Source organism: Calidris pugnax, unplaced genomic scaffold (assembly GCF_001431845.1).
Source record: "Calidris pugnax isolate Ruff unplaced genomic scaffold, ASM143184v1 scaffold8, whole genome shotgun sequence".
Taxonomy (NCBI): Eukaryota; Metazoa; Chordata; class Aves; order Charadriiformes; family Scolopacidae; genus Calidris; species Calidris pugnax.
In genome coordinates, this window is record NW_015090830.1 from 17,416,748 (window position 1) to 17,444,567 (window position 27,820).

The 27,820-nt window shown below is 36.6% G+C and overlaps 1 protein-coding gene across 3 annotated transcripts in view; it reads right to left on the reverse strand.

Moving 5' to 3' along the window:
* Window positions 1-6,343: 6,343 nt before the first annotated feature.
* SLC35B3 (solute carrier family 35 (adenosine 3'-phospho 5'-phosphosulfate transporter), member B3) overlaps window positions 6,344-27,820 on the reverse strand; it is a 29,314-nt gene continuing 7,837 nt past the window's right edge. For 2 of the 3 annotated variants that reach the window (XM_014940994.1, XM_014940993.1), the window contains exons 4-10: window positions 26,959-27,113; window positions 25,299-25,406; window positions 20,899-20,996; window positions 18,002-18,094; window positions 17,505-17,616; window positions 12,400-12,469; window positions 6,344-11,311 (exon numbers count right to left, since the gene is read on the reverse strand). In XM_014940994.1, coding sequence (XP_014796480.1) covers window positions 11,161-11,311; window positions 12,400-12,469; window positions 17,505-17,616; window positions 18,002-18,094; window positions 20,899-20,996; window positions 25,299-25,406; window positions 26,959-27,113 — 787 coding nt within the window. In that variant the 3' untranslated portion in view covers window positions 6,344-11,160. Of the gene's footprint in view, window positions 11,312-12,399; window positions 12,470-15,028; window positions 15,875-17,504; window positions 17,617-18,001; window positions 18,095-20,898; window positions 20,997-25,298; window positions 25,407-26,958; window positions 27,114-27,820 lie in introns of those variants that run through there. The other variant, XM_014940995.1, reaches the window with a different exon arrangement.

The following is a 27,820-nucleotide window of genomic DNA, read 5'->3' on the forward strand; positions in this document are numbered from 1 at the left end:
GAATCTCCAGGAAGTATCCAAACACTTGCTGAAGTACTAAGCCCTTTGCTCAGCTGCCCTTCTGCCTGCTGTGGAGAAACCTGTGGGAGTCTACCTAGTAAATGTGAATCCAGAGGACTGAAAGGCTATGAAATGAATTGAGGTCTCTGACACAGCCCTATCTGGGCCACCACAGATGGCCTGGAAGGTATTTTCAAACTGCATGTTTCACGTTGTATCAGCCAGAATGAGAGCGGTTCTCAAGCTACTGAAATTCTTGCATCTCTGTCAGCTGATGGAAATCAAGCCACGCGATAGCGTTTCCTAAAACAGCAGCATAAAGCCACTGGCCAAAAGTGTCACTGGTAAAACAAAGGAAGAGAAATACAGCAGTTAGGGTATAAAGGCACCAGGCTGAGATCCAGTAGGTCCAGCTTGGAGTCACCCTGTGGAGCGCTCCTGCTTCAGCCATCCTCTCTTCTTTATTTGTGAAAGAGAGAGAAATGTTTGGCCATTTTTCACAGGTGGGCAACTGCCTGTTGATTCTGTTTGCCTTCCACCACGAAGACAACTCCCTGCTGCAGGGCTGTCTGGGAACCAGCGAGGCAGAGCTGGGTATGTGTTACCCCAAGACAAACAGCGGTAACTACACACTTCAAGTACTCTCTCTAAACCAAGTACTCTAAATCCAGAAAATTCAATTAAGGTTACTCTTACAAGAAAACAGAGAGCAAAGTAGAGAATGTAACTAAAGCTCTCAGCCTCACCTCAGCTCCAGAGTGACACAAAGCTGTAACTATTCAGTGACAGAGAGGCGTTTCAGCTCCTCAAATTAAGCACTTTTAAAACAATGCAATACATTTTCCTCCGGTGCTTCATCCTTTGCATGCCTAAATGCAAGGCAGAAAAAAGTTGTGTGAGAAAGTATACTGTTCTGGCTGGGGATAGCTACAGCTTCCCCATAAAATTTATGTTCTGTGCATTACATTATCAAAACCTGAACTTAATTTTAATTTAACTCGAGACTTTCCTTAGGATAAACTTAAAAATCTGTTACACAAATGCCAATTAAGAAACACAGATAAAGTAGTAGCACTCAATATTTCGAATGAAGGCACCATTAAAAAATAAAAACCCCCACGCTCATGCAGTCCCCTACTCCAAAAAAAATTCTAGAGCAAGAGCAAAGGAAAACAAGTTAGCATTTTGACTTTTTTTTCCCCTTTACTTGCTGTTTTAAGGCACTTTTCAGAGTGGCCAGATCTATAAAGGACGGGTAAAACAGGACACAGTATTTCCCCACATAGAGAATGCACCCTTGACCTCCTGCTAAATTGCCATCCCAGCCTTACTTTGGAGGAGTAACCAAAGCGTTAAGGAACAGATTCTCAGGTATTGATGCTCCAGCTAAAATGCTAAGGAAATATAAAGAATAAAATTGAACAGAATAATTTTAAAATGTGCTGATTCAATTTCATCCTGTAAAACTGATAAGAAATACTACACCTTTCATAGAAAACCTATATTGAAGACCTAATTCTATTATTTATTTCACTTCTCTACTAGCTACAAAAATGCCCAAGTAGATTACATTGTACAATGTGGTGGGATAGTGTCCCTCCATCTTTCCATCCTTATATTTGAACTTACTCTATAAATAATTACTATCATCTCTGGCAACATTACAGACTTCTCAAGAAAAAGGGTCTGAAAGAGACCTCAACACCCAAGTTGACTGCTCTAGCAAGTAGACCACTGGATAAAAGTCTCCTGTTCCAGCACTTCCGTCAATCAAGTTCTTTGTTTCTTTCGGTTGTTTAATGGTATCATTAACTAAAAATGTAACAAACCATCCTAGAGCAAACAGCATTTTCCATTAAGTGGAAACTGTTCTTCCCTGGTTATTGCTTTCCTGGAGAAACCTCTGCCTTTCCTACCACCAAGATGTTCCCTACACTAAGGCTTAATTTTGCCCTCAGCCCAAGCCAAATATTATACACACAATTGCTTCTGTTTGGCTGTTGAGTTTGAATGAGTTTAAATTGCTGAAACTCAGCCCCAGGGAGGAGCTGGATGATCTCCTTTTGAAGTAATCTGTACATTTTTGCTTTTCAAGAATTTCTATAAATCCCTCTTTGGATTCACAGTTTCTTTAAAAATGATTAATTGTTGTTAGTTATTCTGCATAAAGCCCTAATTTCACGCATATTAAACATATGAGCTCATAGTAGTGCCCTGTCCTTCACTTACAAGGAAAGGTCTCAAATACTTTCTTTTTCTTCAGGAAAGATGTTTTTTTTTTTTTTTTTTATTTGGCAGAAGAGAAGCACTGGTTCCTCTGTTTCAACAAGAAATCCCAAAGATATGAGATTATGTTATTCTGAGGTTTCTGTTCTCCTCTGAAATGTAAGTAGCAGTTACAGTCTTCTTGCAGTGAAATAACAATAGATCTGCAGTCTGGGCTGCTCGTATGTGTCAAGAGGCTTTATGGTACATTGTGCAATGCACTACATTCAATAGAATTTGTATGAATCTGTAGTTATTGCACTTCTTGCAAACTAACAATATAGATTTAAAAATCTATAAATAGACAACTGTGGAGAAACAGGGAATCATGACTGAACAGACCTTTATTAATCCATTGTTTAAAAAATAATCTTCAGTCCTGTCAGCCACAGACTTCTGGGTAAAAAATCCAAGTAAATCACTTGGTTTGCTTTTGGATGCCAGTATTCCACAGGCAAAGAGACTAAATTAAGTTGGAGTCGTGTGTGTCAGTTATTCCACACAGTCAAAATAAATCATCAATTGACCACATACATTCATTGAAAGTTAAGTCAGGATGTAGCTCACAACATTAACCAAGGTGAAATTATACCTACTAGAAAAATGTGTTGCTTTTATGTATCAGAATTCTACAAGTATAAATTCATGCTTAATATTAACTGGTTTAGCAGAGATGTTCACCCCTACAGCAGCGTGCAACCCGTAGGCTACTGGTACTAGTGTTTTGATAGTTCAATATTAATAGACTTTACAAGCAATGGGACTTTGCTGATTTTTCTCCATCTTTTCTTGTAAAGAGAGCTCTGAGGTTATGACGCTACAGGTGTTTCAAGGAAGTACAGCTGCACCTCTCTGCTCAGCCCCAGATTTACTCCAGCTTCTTACAAAACGTAGCAGAGTTCAGATCAGAGACACATAAAAGTTACTGCAAGATAGGAGGAATGTGATCTTACAGTCAGCTATTCCACAGTAACAACCTATGTGCTCAATATATATGTGAGATAATTTATGTTTTTTTTCAGTGAGAAGTATGTGCACACAGGCAGTTTCTACTGAATTTACTGCATGGCAGTTTTCTGATTCTGATGTCACAAATTTGTGAACACAAACTCCTAGGTGTCTATTGTCCATTTAAGGAAGCAAAATTTTTATGTATTTTGCGGTATCTGATCCTTATTTTTTCAATAATTCATGGCCTTCTTTGCATAAAGAAAGAAGTTATGGCGATCCTGCTTTAGCAGGGGAGTTGGACTTAATGATCTCTATGGTCCCTTCCAACGCTAAAAATTCAGTGAAATCACTTACGAAATCATACACAGCTCCCTTCAGCCACCTGCATATCTACCAAATGGGTTTCGCTCGTTTTCAGCTTGGCACAACAATTCTTAACTCTGAATGACCTGCAATGAAGATGACTAACAGGAGCCTTCCTATTTCCAACCACGAAGTCTCAGCATACCTAAAAAAGAATGCTTTCGCCCATCGATCAAGGTATACATTTAAGATGAAACTGTCTTCACAGTGGATCTCCACAGACAGCAAAGGAAGCTTTGTACAGAGAGGGGCAGTCTAGTGCTCTTCTGTGGTCATTGAATTTGGTATTTTCAGAACAGTAAAGCAGTTAACAGGACTTCAGTTGTCTTTGACTGCTTTGAAAAAATCCCTGTCCCACGTCTTAATCTGATTACTGAAACCTACTTTTTATCTGTTGCATCCAACATTATGCAATGAAAAAAAAAAGGATAGCCAAGAATTAACGCTCTTGCTGTTCAACGCATCTTGATTTTAATTTCTTTCTTTTATTGGTGTTCTTTCCTCATCCTACCACAATGCACAGTGCAGAAATACAACCTGGTAGAAGACATCACATTGCACAAATTTAGCTCTCAGTAGGAAAAAAGCTAGCTCTCCAGACTAGTGACATTTCTGTTTAGAAGCCGAACGTATCTTTTGCACACAGTCTACATTTCAACTCCTTGGAAAAAAAAACAAAAGAGCTCTTATCTGAGAAAGAATAGATTATACTGAAGCTGCCTTGCAATGCAAAATTTACCAGGTCTAAGATGGTGGATTCAAGTTGCCTTTACCTATGTGCCTGGGGATCAAAAACCTTTAGGCAGTAACTGGTCTCATCCCTGGCAAGTGTGATTGCTTAATCTCAGGCTGCTTTAATCCCAGGATAGACGGGAATCTGCAAATCAAGCTTGTACAGCCAGGCATGACTCATTTATTGAGGAGAAGGTGTCCAGGGAAAGCAGGTGTGACTCATAGTAGGGATTAGCTACTTTTAAATCAGTTCTTACCTGTGTAGTTATGTAGAATTTGTCTTCTTTTGTTAAAATCAAGGATGGTGATACTACCTAACATCAAGAATACAGCCTTCATTTGAAGAGGCCAAGCACTCACATTCAGATTTTACTATTAGCTGCACTGCACAGGATGGTGTAAACAAGAGATAGAGCACTCCCAGCTGTTAACTTGAACGGCTTATTAAGGGCAATTCTTAGCATATTTCTCACTAAAATGATTTTCCAGTACCAAAATTTGGATAGTACACAAAATAAATAATCCTAACTTTAGGCTAGAGCAACAAAAGATTAAAGGCATGTTAAAGCCTAAAGAGCTTAAATTCCACCTAGTCGCTGCCTGAAGCTTATACGAACTCTGCTTTATGCATTAAAGCCTTCCAGGGGCCTCAAATCTGATTTGTGGACATGTCCATGATTGTCCAAATCCTGTGGCTGCAATGTCTATCTCAAATTGAAGCATCCATCAGGTTCAAAACAAATAGGTATACCTTTACCTGTCTGTAAGCATAAGCACATTTAGTGGATTAGGCATGTGAGTATTAATATCGAAGGCTACATTTAAAGTCACAGTAAGCACTGAAGCCATTTCTATCTTAAACCAACACTGTTCATCATTGGATGACATGGCTTTTCTCTCCTCACCCACCACATTCAGAGCTACATCTCCCCCTCAACTGCACTAAACCACCCAATAGCACGGTAAGAGCTAAATGCAGAAAAATAAAAGCCACTTTGAAATCCTTAATGAATGCATTCACAATCCTGTGTTTATGGCATCAATTTCATCTACCAGTTTCTTGCATTTGCTCCAAGAGATTCACATACTGTCATTTCACAGTGAGTAGCAGTTACCAAATGAAGGTCTCTCTCAAGGGGACTGTGCTCTGAAACTACTCACTATTCAGCTATAATCACACCATCAGGCATGGTCAGTGTGGCTTCTCCAGCTGAGCCAACCCAAACAGAGCTACTTGTTTTAGGTATGTTTCTTAATGCTTTGAAAACAGGAGAAAAAATAGAAGTATTAGAATCTGGACAAGGACCATGAGATCTATGATCAGACTGGTTGAGGTTGGAAGGGACCTCTGGAGACCATCTGGTCCAAGCTCCCTGCTCAAGCAGGTCTGCCTACAGCTGGTTGCTCAGGACTGTGTCCAGCTGGGTTTTGAGTATCACCAAGGATAGAGACTCCACCACACCTCTGGGCAACCTGTGCTGGTGCTTGGTCACACTCACAGTAAAAAAGTGCTTCCTGATGTGCAGAGGGAACGTCCTGTGATGAAGTTTGTGCCCACTGCCTCTGGTCCTGTCACCTGGCACCACTGGAAAGGGCTTGAGCTCAGTCCTCTTTGCATCCTCCCTTCAGGTATTTATACACATTGATGAGATTCCCCCTGAGCCTTCTCTTCTCCAGGCTGAACAGTCCTGGCTCTCCCAGCCTTTCTTCATAGGAGAGATGCTCCAGTACCTTCATGATCTTTGTGTCCCTTTGCTGGATTCTCTCTTGTAGCCCTGCCTGTCTCTCATCCCGGGGAGCCTAGAACTGGACACAGTACTAGAGGTGTAATGAAAATTACAAGGTAAAACTTTACACTTAAAATAATAAACCAAGAGAAGAGGAAGCATAAAACTGAGAAATCTAACAAATACAAAAAATACTTAAATATCCAAAAGTGTAGAGAGGCAATACATTACTATCACACCTCAAGAAAAACCAGCAAAACAGCAGAAATTGATCCAGGTATCGAAAAGAAGCACTGACAGCGTTATATTCTAAGCTGAGTATTTGTGTATGAGTGTTCTTTATTGCATTACTGTCTTTGCTTCTCTACAAGAGAATGGCAAAAAAATACAGATCTGGCATGACATCATTATGCTCAAGTCCTCACATCATGACAATTCCTCACAGTTTTCCAATGGCAGCAGCTTTTGACCAGTAGCGAGGTGAACTAAATTCAGACCAGTCACCTGGAAGTGAAGGATATTATGCTTCTCCTACAAATGCTACTCTCTCTGGCTTGTTTTCCGTTGCAGTGTTCACAGAAAACAGACCAAATCAACAAGACAATAACAACGCACACAACGCAAAGAAGCTTCAAATAAAATGCAGGAAGCCTACTTTATGACTGTCTTAATTTCACTTTAAATTATACTAGTATAGAACAGAAACAATTTAGAATCTCTAATACTGGGGTAAAAGAAAAGTAGTTACAATGGTACTGTTTTATTTCAGGTACAGAAGGGCTCTGTTAGACTTGGGGCGCAGAATAACTGAGGGTATTAACATCTATTCCCTGCTCACCACAGACTACTAAGGCAACTTTGGGCAAGTTACCATCTCTGCTTTATCAGTGAAATGGAGATAGGATTTTTCTGCCTCATAGGCAAGACTAAAATTAATGTCTAAACTGCCTGAATAGTTAGGAGTTTTATATTAAATATTAAAATTAATCTAAAGAAATTTAAACAGGTAAAATATAAAAGAAAAAAAAAACCCTTCCACTAACAATTCTGAGCTATTACCTAAACGATATATAAAATCCCTCTAGAAAAAAAAAAGTATGAATCCATTTAATTACCTCCCTAACTTGTGAAGTTTGCTTATTATTTCCTGCCCTCCAGAGTATACACGCATCTCCATACATCTTTCCAGAACAGTAAACAATTCAAAAAGTTTCCATGACTGAAGAAGCTGTGGTCAAACATAAGAGAAGGGCTTGTTTGTGCCTGGGAGCATGGGAGGCAGAAAGAAAAGAAACAATTAAGACAAACCAGGTTAGTAAGGAAGGCACTTAATAAAGAAAAGAAGAGCATTTGCAATAATTTATTTCCTGTTCCTTTAGATCTCAAAGGCAAGCAAGGGAGAAGTGAGATTTTCTTGGAAGATGGAATGAGGTCAAGGAGTTAACTCATGCATGCACTCATCAAGACCTTTCCAAAAATAATGGAAAGTATTTTTTCATGGAGAAAAAAAGGATTTAAAGGAATCATGGAGACACTCATAATTGACATGAAGCAGAGAATATGGAAGGTGATCAGTCTGTAATAGTATGATGTAAGCAGGAATGGAAACCTGAAAGTTTTAGGTTAAAATGCTTGGTAAATTCAAAGCACAAGTGGTAAAACCAGATTAAGAAAAACAGTTAAATGCAGTATCAGGAAACACTGTAGGTTTACGGGGCGTTTCAGAGCATTGGTTTTTCCACACTTGTATTCACATATAGGTATCTGAATAATTAGCAGTTTGATGATACTGACATACCGAAATACTGAAGAAGTCCACTGCACAGTCAATTACTTCGGTATTCAAGTATGCCAAATAAATGCAAAAATGTAATGGGAAAGCAGCTGCAAATGCATACTAATTTAGGAAAACAGAGCTCCCTCAGTCCCCTGAAGGCGAGGGTGTCACAGAGGTAGGTTGCTGACATCAGTGAAGACCTTGGGCAGCCTTAAATTTTAGTGTGAACTTCAATCTCATTATAACTGGTTCTTATATCACAGTGTTTCTGTGGAGAAGACAAAGTTGTGTAGCATTAAGAATAAAAAGCAACTTATTCACAGATAATAAATTTTATGGTGACAGAATGAATGTTTTTTCTGTGGTTGCCTACTGTAAAGAGGCCAGGAGACAATGACTATAAAATGCAAAAGTTATTATGATCAGGCTATGTAGCAACATTAGGAAGGATTAACCAACATACCAATATAAGTGCTCTTAAATGAAAAATAAATAATTTACAGTTACTTTGTGGACAAGCCCTTATTCTTGTTTCATAGACAACACAAACCCAATGCACACATACAGTACAGAAGATCCTAAGACAAAATTTTGTAAGAAATGGAGGTTTGTAAGGTTCTATTACTTGCATGTACTATAAAGCTTATTAAAAAAACTCCACAAACAGCAATTCACTGAAATGAAAGTTTTCTTAATGTCTCAATGAAAGCACGAAGCTGCAGAGACCATGACAGGTGACAAATTATGAACTCTTCTCACTTGTGCATGCATTTTTGTTAACACGCTTACATGTTGTTGATTAGCAAGTACTAGACTCACCCCTGTGAAAATAAAAATCTGACTCTTAAATTTATGCTACTGACACTAAGCCTACAATATTAAATTGTCTACAAAAATAATGTTTTAAAGTACACCTGTAAAACAAAGCATACATTTCCATAGTTAAGAAAGTGAATAAAAAAATAAATCAGAATTTCCCCTAATGTGTGTTCCATTATGTCTTGTATACAACAGAGAAGAAATTAAAATGTAAATTATTGTGAACACTACACTTTCCAAAGAGAGAAAATAGAGACAAAACTGGATTATATAAACTGTTCAGCAACCTACATACTACATTTGAATTCTAGTCAGAAACTTTAGGATTGACTTCTTGTCTATTTATATAAAACAGATTCTAAATGAATTATATTTACTATGACTTTCTGCATGTATGGTACTTTTCACATAAATTGGTTTCCTGAAGTTCAGTAATGTTTAGCAACAGAGTGAGTTTACAGATGGCAAAGCTGAGACTTACCAAGTTCCACCAAACCAGCCAACAGATCAGTAAATGTTCTGTAATTACTTTCTATTCAAAGGTTCAAAACCTGCCCCTCTTTTAAGCTTGATAGGTAACTTAACCTCATTGGAAAGAGCAACTTCATTTCTTGAAAAGTATGCAAGGGAATAAAAGAGTTGATAACTATTACAGGGAAAGAAATGTGCATCAATCCCCTTGACTTGGGCAAATACAGTCTTGCATCAAATTTGGAATTGTAACCCTTTCTCATATCTTATCATAAAACTTTGGCTGCAACATAAAAATGGATAGCCATGGTAGGCCACCCTTCTCTTTCAAGGTGTATCTGTTTGTCAAATTCACACCCCTCTACCCTCTCCAGGAAACAATCAACCATACAACAGCTGGGAATTTAAAAAAAATAAATTGTCCCACACAATAAATTCTCATAACCTGGCAAGACTGAAAGACTTTGCTGACACAGCAGAGTAGCCTGAGTGCTGGAAACAGTGCACTTCAGTTAGTGTAGCTCTTCACCTATTTGTCTCATCATGCTAAGATGGCTATGTTATTCCATGTTCTTTTTTATAACATACTTAATATAGCATATGCTACCTACCAACTCAATAGGCAAAATTTAAGGCACATTTCATGTCTGTGCTTTGATAACAGGCTCCTTGGAACAGCAATTCTTCCTAAATGTCTGAAAAACATTTTGCACATTTTGAAAACCTTCATAAACTAGTATTTTTCGCAGAAGGCAATCCTGTGAGATATTTCTATTCTTCATACATTCTTCCTGACGATACAATTCTATTATCCAATTTACTTTTGTCTAATTTGAAAGAACACACACCAAGATGCATCTAAGGGACACAACAACAAAGTCATGGCCACATGAGAAAAACGAACTGTAAGGTGATTAGTATTTTTAAAGTGCTACTGTTAAGTATATAAAATGAAAGAGATGGCAAGCGATTCAAAAGCAAGTTGAATATCAAAGTCAGAGAGACAAATGGATTTAAGTGTTTTTAAATTCATGACAAAAAAGACCGACTGGTAGTATACTGTCTCCTCCTGTTTTTAAATAAAGAGAATTGTAATCTGTACCCTAATCCTCTTAAGTTCATCACAGGACCACACACAGACTGACACAAAGATATTCAAAATACTTTAGCAGATGCTGTTATTCTTTACTCCAATACTGAAAAAGAAGAGTTTTGATTTGATGATACTTTAGAGAGCTTCCATGTCTCTCTACGCAACTATGATATGGATGGCCACAGGCCACTCGGAATTTTGTATTTCACCACAAATAAGCAAATAATAGCTTCTTACATTACTGTTTCAATCACGAATTTTTCATTCTATGTTTTCAGCCTGGTTCAGGCCTAAAAGACTGTTCCTCCCTTTTACAAGCACAAACTCTATCTCATTTTTGTTACTTGCAAGCAATCAAACAGAACACCATAAGATTTCCATAAAAATTTCAATGACTACAATAAATATCAAATTCTGTGATGATCTCATCAATAACTTCAAAAAAACCCCAACATTTTATTTAAAATGAAAAAGAGTGACAACATACCATATTCTAAACATTCCACCTTTAAAATTGCATTTTGGTCAACCAGTTCTGATTAGATTCCATTAAATGTTAATACAGTATTACATTTAAATTACCCCGCCTAGACAATTAACAAAGACAAAGAACCACTAATCTCAGATCAGCCGCATGGCCAATATTATAAAAAATGCCCACATTAGTCTTCTACTGTGTCCCCATTTGGAGCGCAGCTTCTCAGCAGTCTGCCAGGAGCTGCTGTCCTTCATTGCCTGATCAACGCCATCTGACAACGGCCTACAACACCTTCTACGATGAATTCAAGTGCTCTGAAGAAAGGGCTCACAAACATGTGCATTTCTAGCAGTCTGCAAGCAGACAATATGCCTTCAGCTCCTTTGGTTTTAATAAAATTCCCTTTGGAAAGTGAATCAGTTGAAGACTGTTCCAATAAAATAATAATAGTAAATCATAGTCTAGACAAGGCATAAACCACTGTCTATACAGTTTGTGATAACGTCCTTGTTTTTCTTTCTTCCACACTTTTTTTCCAAAAACCATGCAGTGCAGGTAGCTTGATTTTATCCATATTCTTACTGTAAACATTAAGAAATATACCAAGGACAACCAGCAAGCCTGACCACACGTACCTAAAGGGGAGGGGAAAAATAGTTAGCATTAGCACTTTATCTGTAGTGATTACATAGCAATAGTTGTGCATTAAATAAAAATAAAGCCCCTACATGAAGGAGAGAAGAGTTTAGGGGGAAAAAAAACCAAAAACACAAATTAATGGACTCAGAGAAAGAATTTGCTTGAATCTTTATTATTGCTATCCTTCTACCCTTCCTTTTCACACCCTGTCTGGAGAGCTTATTAAGGTGCATTTGTAGTTAAATAATAACTAAACAGTAGCTGTTCTTTCTCACATGAATAAAGTAGTCCTGAGGGGTTTTGGTATGTTTTTCCTTCCAACAGTTATGAGAGCTACGCTCTCTATTATGGCTCCAAAATGGGTTCTCTCTCAGTGCCTTACACTTCCCAATTTAAGCACATTTTGTTTCAGCTCTCCATTATTTTAAGCCTCAAGATTTTCAGCTGGAGTAAATTCCATTTGGGCATTTGGCTGTAAGCTTTGTTCTTAAATCTCAAATAAATGTATATATAGCAATAAAATTAAATACTATTTAGTTTCAAACCAGAGGCAATTAGGATCAATGTAGCTGCTTAGCTGCATTTTTCAATGTAAGCTCTTCCCTGAAATTAAAAAAAGGGAAGAAACCTAAGCTCAAAAATCTTGCAGTTTAATATATCAAGATAATAGAAGCTTGCAGTTATTTAACTCAACCTCAAACCTGAGCTCATAAAAGAGGAAACAAATACTGTAATGGAGAAAATGCCTTCCTTTAGCCTAGAGAAAGTACCCAAAAAATGTATTCAGTATCATAAGCACGAGAAATTATGTAAGATTTTTCTTAAAAAAAGCAAACAAAAAATGCCAACACATGCAATAGCTTGTCTTCCAGACCTTTAGAAAAATGGAAACTATTATCTCTAGTATGATTATCATCAACAAGCCAGTCAATATTTACAGCAGATGGCCAACATTTGTAGAAGATAAGAAATTAAAAGCATTAAAGCCTGAATATGATTAATTACTGTTGTTATATTCCCATGATCGAGAATGGAATTTTTGATAAAATATATAAAAAACCCATTCAAAAATAGAAATACTTACTGGAATGTGAATGGCTTTGCAAAGAACAAAAAAGAAAGCACAATGGTCATTGCTTTTCTTCCTGTTGTTACTGCAGAGGAAAACAAATATTTACTTCTTCAAAAATTCAGTTACAGCAAAAGAACATACTACAGTCTTCAGTATTAGTAGATAACCTTATCACGTAATTAAGTGTCTGGCTAAAACGATGATCATCCTTGGTACAAACATAGACCTGCAAATGCCCCAGTCCAGTGCAAAATAGTGCTAGAACCATATGCTCTTTGAAACAAGTACTCTGCATCAGTATTATCAGCTCTGTTCACAGTATCTGCAGCAGAGAAACTTATAGAACAAGACTTGCTATGTAATAGAATCATAGAATGGTTTGGGTTGGAAGGGACCTTCAAGATCATCAAGTTCCAACCCCCCTGCCCTGGGCAGGGACACCTCCCACTAGAGCAGGTTGCTCAAAACCCCATCCAGCCTGGTCTTGAACACCTCCAGGGACGGGGCATCCACAGCTTCTCTGAGCAACCTGTTCCAGTGCCTCACCACCCTCACAGGAAAGAATTTCTTCCTGATATCTAATCTAAATCTCCCCTCTTCCAATTTAAATTCAATTTTAATTATTTAAGTAATAACTTCATGCTAATCGATTCACAATATCTGAAAGCAACAAACAATCCTTGCAAGTAACTGACGGTATAAACTAATCTGTTAAAGCAGAAAGTAGTAGTATCACTATTTGGATACACTAAATCTTTTGCCATTTCCACCTCATGCTATTTCAGTTCAGTGGTGATTTGGGCTTCATTTTGAAGTGGAACGGGATAAGCATTGCATCATTCTTTTGAAGTTACTGAAAATTTATCTAACAGTGCAGAGAAATACAATTCCGGTTAGAAACCTAAGAGACCAAGGATGCTCGACTTCAATCATTATGCATTAGGAAGTTTTAGTCAAAACCATTGAGAGACCTTCTTCTACATGTGCTCTTACCACTAGTAAGAGCCAAGGTAGTAAGAAGAGTTGAGAACACAATCCTGTCACCAAAATAAAAGTAAACTGTTTGGGTTACTCTCAAATTAACTATAGCTCCAATAATGATTTCCATTCTATCTGCTATGAACAAGAATACAGCGTTGCTAGCAAATTGTGTAGTAGGAAACCCATATTTTTTATCACTGAAACAAAATCAATAAATGAGTCAATGTTACACAAAATATATTTTAAAAAAGCAACAATGCAACCAGACACACCAGTGTAGCTATGGAGGTTAAGGGCCTGAGAAGGTGTTATATGACAGTGCAGGCTGCTCACTTAACAAAGATCCCAGTACAACTGTCTGCACCTAAAGAAAAACTATGTTTTTTATTAAGAGAAAATATTTTGTTTACCACAAAGTACTTTTAACTACACCATACTAGAAAGCCTTACTTGTATAGTTACATCCACACTCTTCTTACTGTAACATACTGATAAAAGGAACCAATGACTACTGAATGCTGTTACGGTATTCATGCTGTTATGGCTAGTAAAGCCAGTTTCATTTTCCCCATTTTCCCCAACCCTCACCACAAATAAATATTTACTTAAAAGCATGTTTTGTGGTTGAAGAAACAGCCTTCACCATTGCTTTATCTGATCCAATCTCAACTTTTTAGTAACAATTTTCTTTACATTTTAAGAAATTTATGCGCATCAAATAAAATGATTTTCTATTACATGAAAAATTAAAGGAGAATGAAAAAGAAAATTGAGTTTTAATTAGAAAACAGTTTACAGATGAATAATTTAAAAAATGGTTAAATTACTTCAGTTTCTCTAATTACGATTATTTCTGTTCTTTCAAATCAGTTATTAATTAAAATATTTATGTAACCATTTCCTTCTAAATTAAGTGCCTTTTCTTCTTTTTCCCAATTAAGTCTGATAATTTCTCATTCTGCTAATAGAAATACAATTTTCATTAAACTCTTTCACCCCACTCCCACCCAAGAAGGGGGAGGGTGAATGGGGGGTGGGAGGGACAGTAATGAATGTGGTGTTCTTCCACGGCACAATAAACATTTTCACATTGCTACAGGCAAGACAGAAAGGTCTCAAGTGTTAGGATTGTCAAGGTCAGGCGTAAGAAAACCTGGGAAGGGTTTTCTATTCCACAGCATTTAAAAATATTTTTTAGCACATGAAGACTTTTTTAAAAAAAGCTATTTTAATACATGAACCAACCCTCTCATCTGGACCAATTTCCAGTAAGGAGATGTACTGAACAAACATGAAATAGAAATGCTGCAGAGGCAACAATTAATGGGAAAGCAGAGCATGCAGTCCTCAGGTCAGAAAACAACCGTCTGTATTCTCCATTCCACTACTGCGAATGAAGCAGAGCATCACTTGACAGAAACCAGCTTTCAGGGGTAGAGGGAAGAGAGGAAAGTAGCTCCAGATCCCCCGCATCTTGCTACACCTTTCCCTCCCAGGCCCTTGTGACTAATGTTTGTCATTTTAAGAAAAAATGAACTGTGGAAGGAATGAGCCTGGTGACATGCTACTGTAATGACTGTATAAATGATAGGAGAGGCTATTCAAGCAATGGCTGATTTTTTAAAAAATACAAAGAATCAGCAATGGCTGATTTTTTAAAAAATACAAAGTTACATTTTAAGTTTGGAAGCAACAACTTTCTACAGATGATCAATTTTATGTTCTATAGCAGTTGCATATAGTAAAGAGTAATAATTTTAGGGACAGCTTGAAAACAGGTATACAGTAAGATGCTAAAAAGTAATCAAGTGTCACGCTTTTCCTGTTTTTAGATACACAAAAAAATGTTAGAATCACAACTAATTACTGCTAAAATGAACAGCAGGGTCATTTTCCCTTATTCCACCTGCTGAGAATATTCTGATATGTAAACACTTCAGTCATATAACTGTTTTACAAACTCATGATGACACAGGTTAAAAGCATTCACTCGTAATACAGTTATGTCATTATCTGTAGCTAGCTTTGCCACACTCAGATAACGCAACAAACTAAAATATGCCACATCCTCACAAATACAGATGCAAGCCACAATAAATTAGTACGAGTTATTTCTGAACGACAATTTCTGTCGCATCTCTCTTACTAGCGATTCCTTTGATTTAATCATTTTCTATACTGCTTCCTCCATTAAGAATCTGAGGCAATGTATCAACAACATCTGAAGACATTTCCTTCTCTGAAGCCATATAGTTCAGTTTTAATATTTTTCATTGATTCTAAGGCACACATCAGCCAATGTATTAGTAAAGACCAAGCATAACCAGATGACATTACTTGCCAGTGCAGTGCTGAGGAAGCCACTGAGCACAATGAGTCTCATTCATAGAGAGCCAATCTCAGCTAGTAGGATTTCAATCTCTCCACATGATTTTTCCAGATGACTGGTTACTCAACGTGAAGAATATGTCCAGTTGCATACGGGGTAAGAGTCAAGTCTGAATATCTATAAAGGTTGAAAATCTATAATGGTTGTGACTGTCTCTTGCTTAACATCCTCCTTTTCCTCATCCATCTGGACACATACCTGGGGCATGTCAATGCAGATAGGTCTGACTTGCATTTATTGCTAGGAAATCATTACATTATTGGGTGAGAACATCATATCACAGAAACTTTTTATTTCTGCATGAACTGTCACAGCAACAGACAAGATTGTATATGGTGACTTTCTTAGCCTGGAGAGGATTCCAATAACTTTTATCATAGCATGGTTCCGGTTGGAAGGGACCTTCAAGATCATCGAGTTTCAACCCCCCTGCCAAGGGCAGGGACACCTCCCACTAGAGCAGGTTGCTGCCCCATCCAGCCTGGCCTTGAACACTTCCAGGGATGGGGCATCCACAACTTCTCTGGGGAACCTGTTCCAGTGTCTCATCATCCTCACAGTAAAGAATTTCTTCCTGGTATCTGATCTAAATCTACCCTCTTCCAGTTTAAAGCCATCACCCCTTGTTCTATCACTACATGCCCTTGTAAAAAGTCCCTCTTCAGCTTTCTTGTAGGCCCCCTTCAGATACTGGAAGGCTGCTCTAAGGTCTCCCCAGAGCATTCTCTTCTCCAGGCTGAACAATCCCAACTCACAGCCTGTCTTCAGAGGAGAGGTGCTCCCACCCTCTGATCGTCTTCATGGCCTTCTGACATACTTTAGGGCCTTGTATTGTTCCACATGCACATGCGGCTAGCAGACATACAAGTGAGTGTTCCAAATCTTTTCAACATACTACTCAGAGTTGTTTACATTTATTTCTTGTGACATGGTTGATACACTCATATGCTATAATAAGCATTTAACAGAAAATATGACTGCTTCCATTTTTTGTCAGACAATTACATCAGATTTCTAGATCTGAAAGATTAGACAGCGTCTGCTTCTGTTATTAACAATAGGCTTGTACCTTGTCCTGTGAATACACAAGTTGCAATTTAAAGATAATACAGCAGCTGTTAGCCCACTAGAAGTTTGCTTAATTCAAATCCTGACTTCCAAAACTAATACACACCCTTTATTCATTTCAATTTAATAAAAAGAACTGAGCAGACCATCACAAAAATCTGAATTTGTTCCACTTGAGTTTATTCTGAACTGAATCTGGAGAGTACATTTAACATTGCTACAGCAGCACTCCACTGAAGCTTTGGGGGAGTTCTTCCTAGTTTTTCTAGCAACACCACTTGTTGGAAACCTCCATAATTTCTGTGCTTAGGGACTATGACACTGCCTATTATGCCTTACTGGAATATCCTTACTTTTCCTTCCATGTTTCAAATACCTGTCTTTTCCTCACACTTTTCTATACATTTTCATTGCAATTCCTCTGCTTAGAACAGTGTTGTTTCTGCATTAAAACATAGCACAGGCTACATGCACCAGATTACTTAATAGGCTCTTCAAGGTTAAAACTGTGGAACAGAAAGAACCAGGAAGCTCTCAAACACATACTACTAGAGAAGATCCATGCTACACAAACCATGATCAGTCAGCACAAAGAACAATTCTCAAAAACTCTGTCCTAAGTAATAGGATCACTTTCTGTTTTTATACCAAAAGCAGTAAAGATATCATTTGTTCATACCTGTTACAGCCAGAAGGGCACCAAAGATTTTAATCAAAGCTAGAACAAAGGATATGCCAAAATACCCAGTCAGGGAGAAAAGGAATGCATAACCGTAAGTCTGAACTGGATGCTGCAACAACAACAAAAAAAGCCTGTTAGGAAAATGTAAAACAAACCCTGAGGTACTGCAAAATGACATAAAACTACAGACTTTAATCAACTGCTTGAGCAATAATAAGCTGTTCAACAATGCATTCATGCAAAGATCCTTATTTAATTTTAGTTAAATAATGGAAAAATAAGTCTGGTCCTGTGATTTTGTTTTGTTTTTTAAAACATTACCCTATCTAATACATCAAAGACTGTAAAAACTTGCTTAATATATTAATTATATAAGTTAACCAGTTTACATGATGAAAAAATAACTTTAGAGAAGTGGTAACATTTTCTAAACCATACAAAGCAATGTTTTCCAATGAGGTTTTTCACAGAAAAAAGGAAATCTTTATACCTACCTTTGAGCAAAATGTTACTGCAGGGCTTAATCCACTAGTGCATGTTAGTCCAAATAAAATATACACAAAACCTATTGAATAGGAATACAAAACCTAGAATAGTTCAAGAGAAAATAATTACCAGGTGATACTATACAAAAGTACAAAATTAAATACTTTCAAACGCTTGGCCCTATTAATGTGCTTAACTTCTCGGAGTTGAACTCGCAGTGATTGAAGATATTTTTACAAGGATTTCTATAACAGCTAATGTACAGTGAAAAGTGAATAGTGTTACAGACATTCTTCCTACCCACAACTACATAAAAAAAGTTTTTTAAGCTACTCAGTTAATAACATCTTGAGATCAATGTTGACTGTGGTAAATCCTTCAAATTCAGGATTTCACAGCTTAAATAAAACCTCACACAACTATATAATTTAATAGTTTGAATAACATGTTAAATGTATCTCATTTTCTGCTACTTAAACTGCTCAGTAAGGATCCATATTACATTAAATTTGCAAAGGATAGCACATAATCACCATGAACTGCCAGAAGTTCCACATAAATTTCATCTGTGTCACTTCAGTTCACGTACATGGCACACCTGCATTATGGTTACAGGTTACAAGATTTTCAAATATGATCAGCTCTGGCCTAATTCAGTACTCAGAACAGACTACACTCATTTTGTCTGTACCCTTATTTAATTCATAGCTTCATACAGCAACAAAAGAATCTTCATTTTATCCTTTGTCATATAGAGGCAACAATACAGTCTGGAACTGCCCGCCCATACATCCCTCCGTGCAGCAGGAAGCATTCAGCTCTTCGGGTAACGTTTAGTGGCCTTTTCTTGTGAAAAAGGAAGACACTGAACAGAACTATTCTACACCTTACTAGCTAGAACATGCTGATCTACTACACTTTCAAAATGTTGTGTCAATTACCGGCTTACTTCTTTTGACACAGGTTTCATGAACTGTTTTCTTGTTATACTATTTCAACTATTTGCAAAAATAAATCTATTAATAACTGATAGCAATGTCATGAGACAACAGAACACATCACTGCTCTACAAAAAGGAGGATGAATATCCATTTCAAGAGCAGAACTGCTTTCAGACTCTTAAAAAACAACGATCTGATCTTCAGAGCTCTTATTTTACAGTGTTTATACTCACACAAGTTAGTCTCTAGTTATTCATTTGCCTTTGCATCCAGCTTTTCTCCCAAACTACCCAAAGACCTCACTTTTTACAACCAGGAATGAGCACCACATTGCTAGTTCCTCGTTAGGCAGTGTGATATAAGTCACTCCTTAGAATCACACACAAGGCAAAAATCAAGTATAATTTTACAGAGCAGTGGTTACTATTTCAGCCGCAAGACACCCTTTTTTTTTTTCATAATTGCTTAACCCAGGACAAGCTCCAAATTCAGCAATAAAACAGAGATTCTGTGGATGACAGGTTCTTTCACTATTCATTTTTATTTCCAGATCACTGTCCATTAAACATGATCTCTGATCCAGAAGACCTCTTAAATTTTTACCCATAATCTCAAATCTAGAAAAAAATATTCCTGAAATTCTACTTGTAATTCTGCACTGTATTCTCTGAACAAAATCCTGGAGTGTAATCTCTAGGCCTCAACCAAACAAAACCTTTATATCCGTAATCACTTCACTGATTCTCTACAAGTAGTATGAGTATACAATATGAAGAACAATGTTTGTCAGACTATTTGTCAGAAGCAAAGTTCTGGAGAGAACATGAGCTTTGTAGGTAAGGCAGTTAACAACTGTCTGATGACTGTTGGCAAGATGCAAAGTGTGCAAGAAAACAGTTACAGATTGTACTTTGCTTTGGATGTCAGAGATTACAGCTATAGAAGGCTGCACTGGGTCAGGTGAGGTCCATGTAGCTAAAATCTCTGCCTCCAGCAGCAGCCAACAGTGAATACTAAGAAAAAGTACAAAAATAAAAACAAGAATACAATGACACTTTGAAGGTATATTCCACTTTCCAGAAATTTGCAGCTCAAACTTCTTGAGCCAACCTAAATTACCTTCAGCCTTAACTGAAGCTTCCTTCTATTTTTTTCTCCATTTATGAAGCTATCCTCATAAAGGAGAAACTAGACTTTCTCATTAAATTTCAAATACATGCCAATTATGCCAATTAAATTTCAATATTTTTTTACTTGTGGCATATCCAAATACTGTCTGTTATAATAAAAACTTTTCTTGCCTTTACTCAACTGTAGAGAAAAAGATGCCAAACATAAATTTTGTCTACAAAGAAAAAAAATCAGACCATACAAACAGCTAATCCGTGTTCCAAAGAAGTGTATAAGAATACTAAGCAAGACTTCTTCAAAATTACGCATTTCACTGAATCGGGAGCACATATATTCACCCATTCTAGAAGTCAAGGTTTTTACACAATTCATAGGCTTCAAAAAAGGCTGCCTCTCAAATGCTAGCACATGCTACAGTCAAAATCTGGCAAGTAAGAAAAACAACATGTTCCACTTAACACATGTTCATCTATACCAGAAGAACAGTATATATTTTTCAGAGATTAAGTGCATGATCATACAGAAAACACTCTGTTGATTTCTGGTCTGCAGGGTAGACAAAGAAATTGTTGCTAGAAATGAGTGTTTTCTGTAGCTGCAATATACATTTGAAGTTGCACACAGAAAGTAGCACCCTAGAAAGGTTAAAGAAAAAAAAAACAAACAAAAATCCAGCAAAAGCCCCCAGACAAACAGAAAACCCCAAGAAAGGTACACCAAGAGCTCTTCTTTACATATGCAAGAGAAAAGTAGATTTAAGTTTCATGTTTTGTCATTGTATGCCTTGTCTATGATAGAAGGTGTTCTTTCAAAATTGCAAATCTGGTATTTACCATTTCTGAATTAGAACCATTGTGCAACTTCATAGCTTTTTCCTGTACATTTCCTATAACTGCATCTGCGCAGAGGGCAAGGGATATTAGGACCACACCTAATATAAGAAAAAAACAAACAAACAAAAACCTGTTCAGAATATTTAGCAGCAGAGTAGTGACAAAAACCACTCTGTACCTATCCTGAAAAAAAAATAAAAAATCTCAGGAATAGAAAAGTAATAAAACCCCCTCTATACCATATTCTAAATGTCAGCAAGGCTATTTCATTATACCAGCATAAAGCAGTGTCCAACCTCATTCCCTCCATCAGTTAACCCCTGAGCACTGTGTCTCTAAACTTGATAGGAACATCTGGGCATTGCTACAAGGAAGATGAAGTTTTTGCAGTAACAAGAGTGAAACAATGTCAATTGCATTTATTTAGGTATTTTTAATGAGGATAAATAACCAGAGAACATACTCCTTTGAGTAATTAATCCTAGATTATTTTTTCCTGACAAAGGGAAATAGAAATGTTACGATGTAATGGTAAAACAAATGCAACAGGATTCACAGCAGAAACCTTTCATTACTGAAATCCTAATTTTAAAAAAACTACTGTTGAGATAAAAACCCCGTGGTTTCAGTTTACCATATTTGTTCATAACGAAGTCACTACACAGTCAATAACATAATCAGTTTTCCAATAAAAAAATTAATAACTCCTTATCCATGCCAGTCACAATTCATTTCCCAACCTCCAAACTTCGATTCTTTCACGACTGTAGCAACCTTTCTATTTAATGATGCACACAGGTTGAAATACCACTTCGTCTAAGTATACAACATTACAGAAGTTATCAGTCATCAAAGTCATATTTACTGTCTGCTCCAGTCTTGGTTCCTTAAAACACCCCAAGTGTCAGGGAAGAATGAGGAGTGGAAAATGAAAAACAAGCAGGGTTATATTTTCTTAATATTATGTTCTTACTACCAGAGGTTTCAGAAAAGGCATTCTCATGGACCAAATGAAGTATAAGCTCCTGACAGAGGAAAAAAAAAAAAAAAAATCCCAGCTTCTAGGATTTTCAGAATTGAAAGATTAAACGTATTTAAGACCAATGAAATTTAAGGTATCGTCTCCCTGGCCAACTTCTGGATACATGGGAATTTCGGAACCAGCATTTTTAGCTTGAGAACCATTTCCTTTCTTAGGCTAGACTTATGCAACTGAAGCAACAGAAAAAGACTCTTCATTATTCAAAGTTATCAGGCATTGGAAAAGGTTTGAGTCAATTGAAATTACACAGTAATTTGAATAACACTGGTTATGCTAAAGGCAACAGTATAGACATATTAACTACGTGGATTCAGCTCTGGTCCAAAGGTGTAGTTACACCTCCAGCTCAGCAACAGCCTTGCTGCAGATCACTTCTGTAAAGGACTCAGCATGTCTTCATCTGTGTTCTCTAACACGCTGGTTCCTGCAGCATTTATGGGTCCAGGCACATCACTGGACAAATGCATGGGTTCAGCACCGGATTGAGATGAAAAGGTTACCTGGAATGTGAAGTGCAAGTGTGCATGGAAAGGAGAAATGTAGAGGCAAGACAAATGTTAATATTATGTACAGACACAGTTTGCAGAGAAGAATTGTTTCACTCGTGATAACGCTGCACCTGCCGAGCAGCAGCAAAACCATGAACGAGACCAGTAATGTTATGTAGTACGTAAAGCATGAGTAAAAATGATTGGAAGAACCGGACCTAAATTAGTTCTGAAAGAAATTAAACCTGGAGGTCTTGCACCACAGACTTGATTGAAACACTACATTACATTGTATTTTACACTATTAATGTGATTCTTGAAGTCATTAAAATATTAACACTGCTTATACATTTATAAGCTATTGGGATATTGACATAAGTTCCTCTACAACACATTTTTCAACTTGCAATCCTCACCACGCAAATGTGTCAGACTAGCAAGTTGTTTGGAATTTACCTGCCCATTAAAACTTCTTTACTCCACATTTTAGAAGATTAGAAGATACAGTAGAGGTAGTAGCTAACCAAGTAATACCATCTTAACAACAGTGAAGCGAAGGGCAAAACACTTCAGTCTGCAAAAGACTAAACTAAACTTCACCTGTACAAACAGTCTGGGGTGGAGGAATTTGCATGTAATTTGTATTTTTACTGTGTCTTCAAAATAGTTAAATTTCCACTTACACCTGTACTGGCAAAGCAGCAGCATCTCCTGTAGCACCAATGTTACAAGTCTGTCTCTGTACCCTTATTCACAGCTATTTAGGATATCTACCACTACCTCTCCAATTTGACAGCATAGTTTTGCTTTTTTAGAACTGTGAAATGCAAACAGCTTTGTTCTTAACAAGTTAGAAGTAGTTCTATGAAATCATGCTAGAATCACACTACTTTGCGTGGAAACTGTTCTACATAAACATGCATAAATCACTGGAATGGACTCAGGAATTTAGGGGGCAGTAAGTAGGCAGTGAAATAAAACTGCAGCTTTAGAAAACAGTAATTTAATTTGCTGTTTATGTTTTTAAAGTTTTAACATCCTTAAATTGTTATTTATTTGAAGATACTGTATGAAGATACAAAATTATATTCTGCCTCTCTGCTTTCAGTTCTTATTCTGTGATTTACATCAAGAAAAGTGCAATTATTCAAAGGAATATGCCACTTTGCAAAGTTTTTATTAATTCTTATCACCGGTTTTACACGTTGGCAGCTATGTATTTCTGCAATGCCAAAAATCAGTACGTCTTGAAGGAAGGGATCGTCTATCTCCATAATTCATCCTAGAAAAGGAAAAACTCCGCCTTTCCCAGTACAAAAGTTTCTTCCGGGTAAATTAAGTGTCATGGGAATAAAACAAAACAGGCAAGAGGGAACAGAGAAATACAGGAAGAACTTTTGCAGAAGGTAAGCAGGAGAATTTCGAATCACCTTCCTAAGGAGAGATCCAGACTTTTGAATTCTAGTTCTGTATTCTATTTTCACAGAACTAGCTTCCTCCAAATGGTAGTGCTCTAAGCTTCCATATATACAGACTTGTTTGAAGTGTACAAAATAAATTAAGAATGAAAGACAACCCTGTTTATTCTCTGAAGACATTAAGTTTTTATCTCGTGTTTTGCAGATCTCCGAGGGCATCAGGACTTTGCTACTTTCGCTGCACTTTACCCTCGCCCATTAAGTTGAAGAATCTACTTTCTAAATGTTTTCAGAATTCAGTCATGGCACATATTTTAGACAATTCAAATTTTACAAAAGGAATATTTTAACATATGAATACACTTGAGAGGCTATAGTCAAAATGAGCCGTAATGGTAACACATATCTATATAATTACGTGCATACCAACATCATACTGTACTCAAAAATACACTTTTTTTTCAAGCAGCCACCAGTTACACCACACAAACACACTAAATTCACAGTAGGTTATATAATTAACAGATTTTTGTAATTTCTTCCACTACCAGTAGCACTGAAAGTACATTAAAAAGCATGAGAATTAATTTATGAGCAAGGCAAAAGATACATACAGTTTACACAACATCACAAATTGATCATTACTAACACTGGATGACATAATAGTTTGTGAGGGCAAGAAGTCTTTTCCTTAAAACAGAGAATTCATTATTATCTTTAGGAACAAAACTTCTAAATCATTGCCTCCACTTTTAAGAAAGAAAGGTTTCACACTGAATGTCTCTCATAACAGTTGTTCTATCTCATCTCAGAATTTCAAAAGAAGAATACACTAGAAGTAGATTATTCAAAAGTTTTGCAAGGTTCAATATTAATCCAAGTGTTGGCCAAGTAAATAACATGGATTTTATGAATAACCAATTCTCCCGTATTATTTAAGAAGGAAATTCAAGCAGGTTAAAATCTTTTCGTTCCTTCTGATTTTACACAGTGGCAAAAAGTTAGGTTGTGGGCACTACAGCTAAGAACTATAGCAAACCTGAGTGAGACCATCAATTAATATAAAATAAATGGTTCAGGAGTGGAAAAAGACTTAAAAGGTTTAACTAGAAAAGTCAGCTAATCTTTTTAAGTTTTAAAATGGTCAAACTGAATTTTATTGTATTTATTTTAACACAACTACTGGGAAGTAAGTATTTTTTGAGAACAAGCACAAGACATTTCAACCTAAAGGCTGGAATTTACAGAAATTTAAAGAACCTAAAAACTAACACTCTGAATAAAGGCCTCTTCTGCCAGAGATATAGTTCTGCTAGTGCAAAGCTGGAATGAAACCTGTCTCTATGATCCCTGAAGGCATTCCACTGAGAATTCTCAGAACTTCTATGGCATGCTTACTGTAGGAAAAAACCCAAGCATTTCGTTAAACCCTAAAATATAACATATCTTTACCTGTGAAGTTGAAGTTTGGTGCAACTGTGCTGTCAGCTAAAGTAAACCAAATTAATCCAAGGCTCATACATAGGGCAGCAGACACATCTGCAATATTGTAACGTTTTCCTACAAAAGCAATACAAACAACATGAGTGGACTGTTAACACTCTCAAAATTTCATGTTTATCCTGTTTAGCAGATTGGAAGGCAAAGGAAAAATTGTTCCAATGTCATTCTTTTACTTAGCAGAAGACTCAATTCCCTGGCCTTCCATGACTGGAAGAATTAGTTTCTTTGATAATGGCAGTTCCTAACACGGAGAAGGACCTTAAAAGATACTATCTGATTCTTGTGATCAGTTTTAGTTTTACTCCTACTGGCATAAAGCACATTCTCAATGAAATAAAGCACATCCTCTCTGACAAAGCACCATCTCAGCAACTTCAGGACAGCTTAGACATTTTCTTAAGTTTTTTCCCCTCATGCAAGACATTTTGGCTGCCTTTATTGATCAGAGAGAAGTCATTCCCAAACACTAACAGATGTTTTGGGCACTTTTAGAATCTACATTGTCCCTCAGTTTGAGAGAGATGGGATATGGAGGGATGTACAGAAAGAGATAGAGTAGGGAAATGAAAAGGCAGGAGTTAATGTATCTTGTTTTAAATAACATATTCCTTTCCCAGAAGCTGTACTCTCAATAAAAGCTTTTAAGGGAACTTTTTTGAGCTGAAAATTTTTAAAAATAATAATTAAAAAAAAATAATATCACAGCTTCTGAGAATACAATACTACCACGACACAATATAAAGTTTCACAAAGCTTTGAGGGAATACCAGTCTCCATTAAAATGATACAAAACTACTCCTAATAAAAGGTAAATACTGTGTGCTCATGTGCATACATAAACTTGTAACCTCCTCTGAAAGTTCAGCTTTCTATTGCAAGCAGAAGGCCAGAATTAGCTACAGAAACAGAAATACACCGTTTTAAATTCTGTTCCATAACACTTGCCCATGCAGAGCTTTATTGACTTAATGAATCCTTGTGTATCAAACGAACAGACACTTTAATAATATACCCAAATCCCCTAAATCCAGAAATACTGAAGCATGTTTATTCACACGACTGTAGTCTTTATCTGTTGTTGTCCAGATCCCTTCTTCTGTTCTTGGAATATGAACTATGACTTTAGGACTAGCTAAAGACATGTAAAGTCAGGTGTATTTCTGATTAAACTTTTGATTGGAATTTAGTAATTTTAATTAGGAATTTAGGAATCAAGCTTTTCAAACAAGAAGAGTACGGGATTTCTTCACAGATCATGGCTGGATTTTTTTTTTTTTTTCCAAGTTTTCCATTTCAGTATTGAAAATGTTTCATTTATGAAGTGATTTGGCTTAGAAAATAAAGTTACATTACTGAAAAATTAAGAAAGCTTGCATAAAAATTAAGTTTTGCATGTGACCTGTACAACTTGTTTTTCACCACATTTTCTGTTCATCTAATTGAATTTGTACATTTTCAGAAATTCACATTTCTCCTCCTATAAGAAAAACATTAACCTGTCCCTTTCTATCCCAGAGCCCCAGTAGCTTTTAACAAAGTACAGGATTCCATATGTGACTGCTTCCCAAAGAAATAACAAAACAAAAAATCATCTAATAGACTATCTTACCTTGTATAAAAACCCCGCCTATCATAACTGGAATCAGCTTACAGCACTTGAAGATGACTTGAGTAGGGTAATTCAGATATCCTAAAGAGGTATTGGACAAACCCATAGTTCCCACTGTTAAAAATGCTATTATCATGTAGGTTTTCCCAGGAATTCTATAAAACATAAGCATATGAAAATTGGTATTACAGACACACGTAGAGGAGATTTAGCTTGGAAAATTTAGATAAAGGAATATGTTTGTCATAAAACTTGACCATCTTTCTCACTGAATTTCATTCCATGGTATGAATTTTAAAAAGCGCGAGTCACTGATCTCAAATTTAATTTCTTTCAATTACTGCTAATAAACAGCGCTCAAATACAAGACAACAAAAACTTCATGACTCATGAAGTATTCAAGCAGGAATTCTTTAATCTCCTTCTGAGAAGGTATATTATTTATAGAAGAATCAAGACAAAGGCTTGAGGTTATTTGTCAAAGGAAACACAGAAGGTTGGTATATTAAGACATCCTGAGTATTAGTCCTGCCATAGTCACTGTGTCAATTTTTTGGTGAAGTTTTCACATGATCATTCACATTTTTAGAATGCAGAAAGTTGAAAAAAGTACTATTGTTTTATAAAACTCAACAGAACTAAAAGAGAAGTGATTGATATATCATGAACAGAGGGCCTCCTTGAATATTTTCAGATGTAATGTTTGCAGTTTGACGAAATTATCACCTGACAACAGATGAGCAAACAGTAATTTTTCGCAATTGCTGTGCTCCCTTTGTAGAGTGATTTTTTACAGTTATTGTTGTGCATATGTTCAGCTATTTTTTATGCATACTCAGAGCCACATCAAGTAACATAAGGA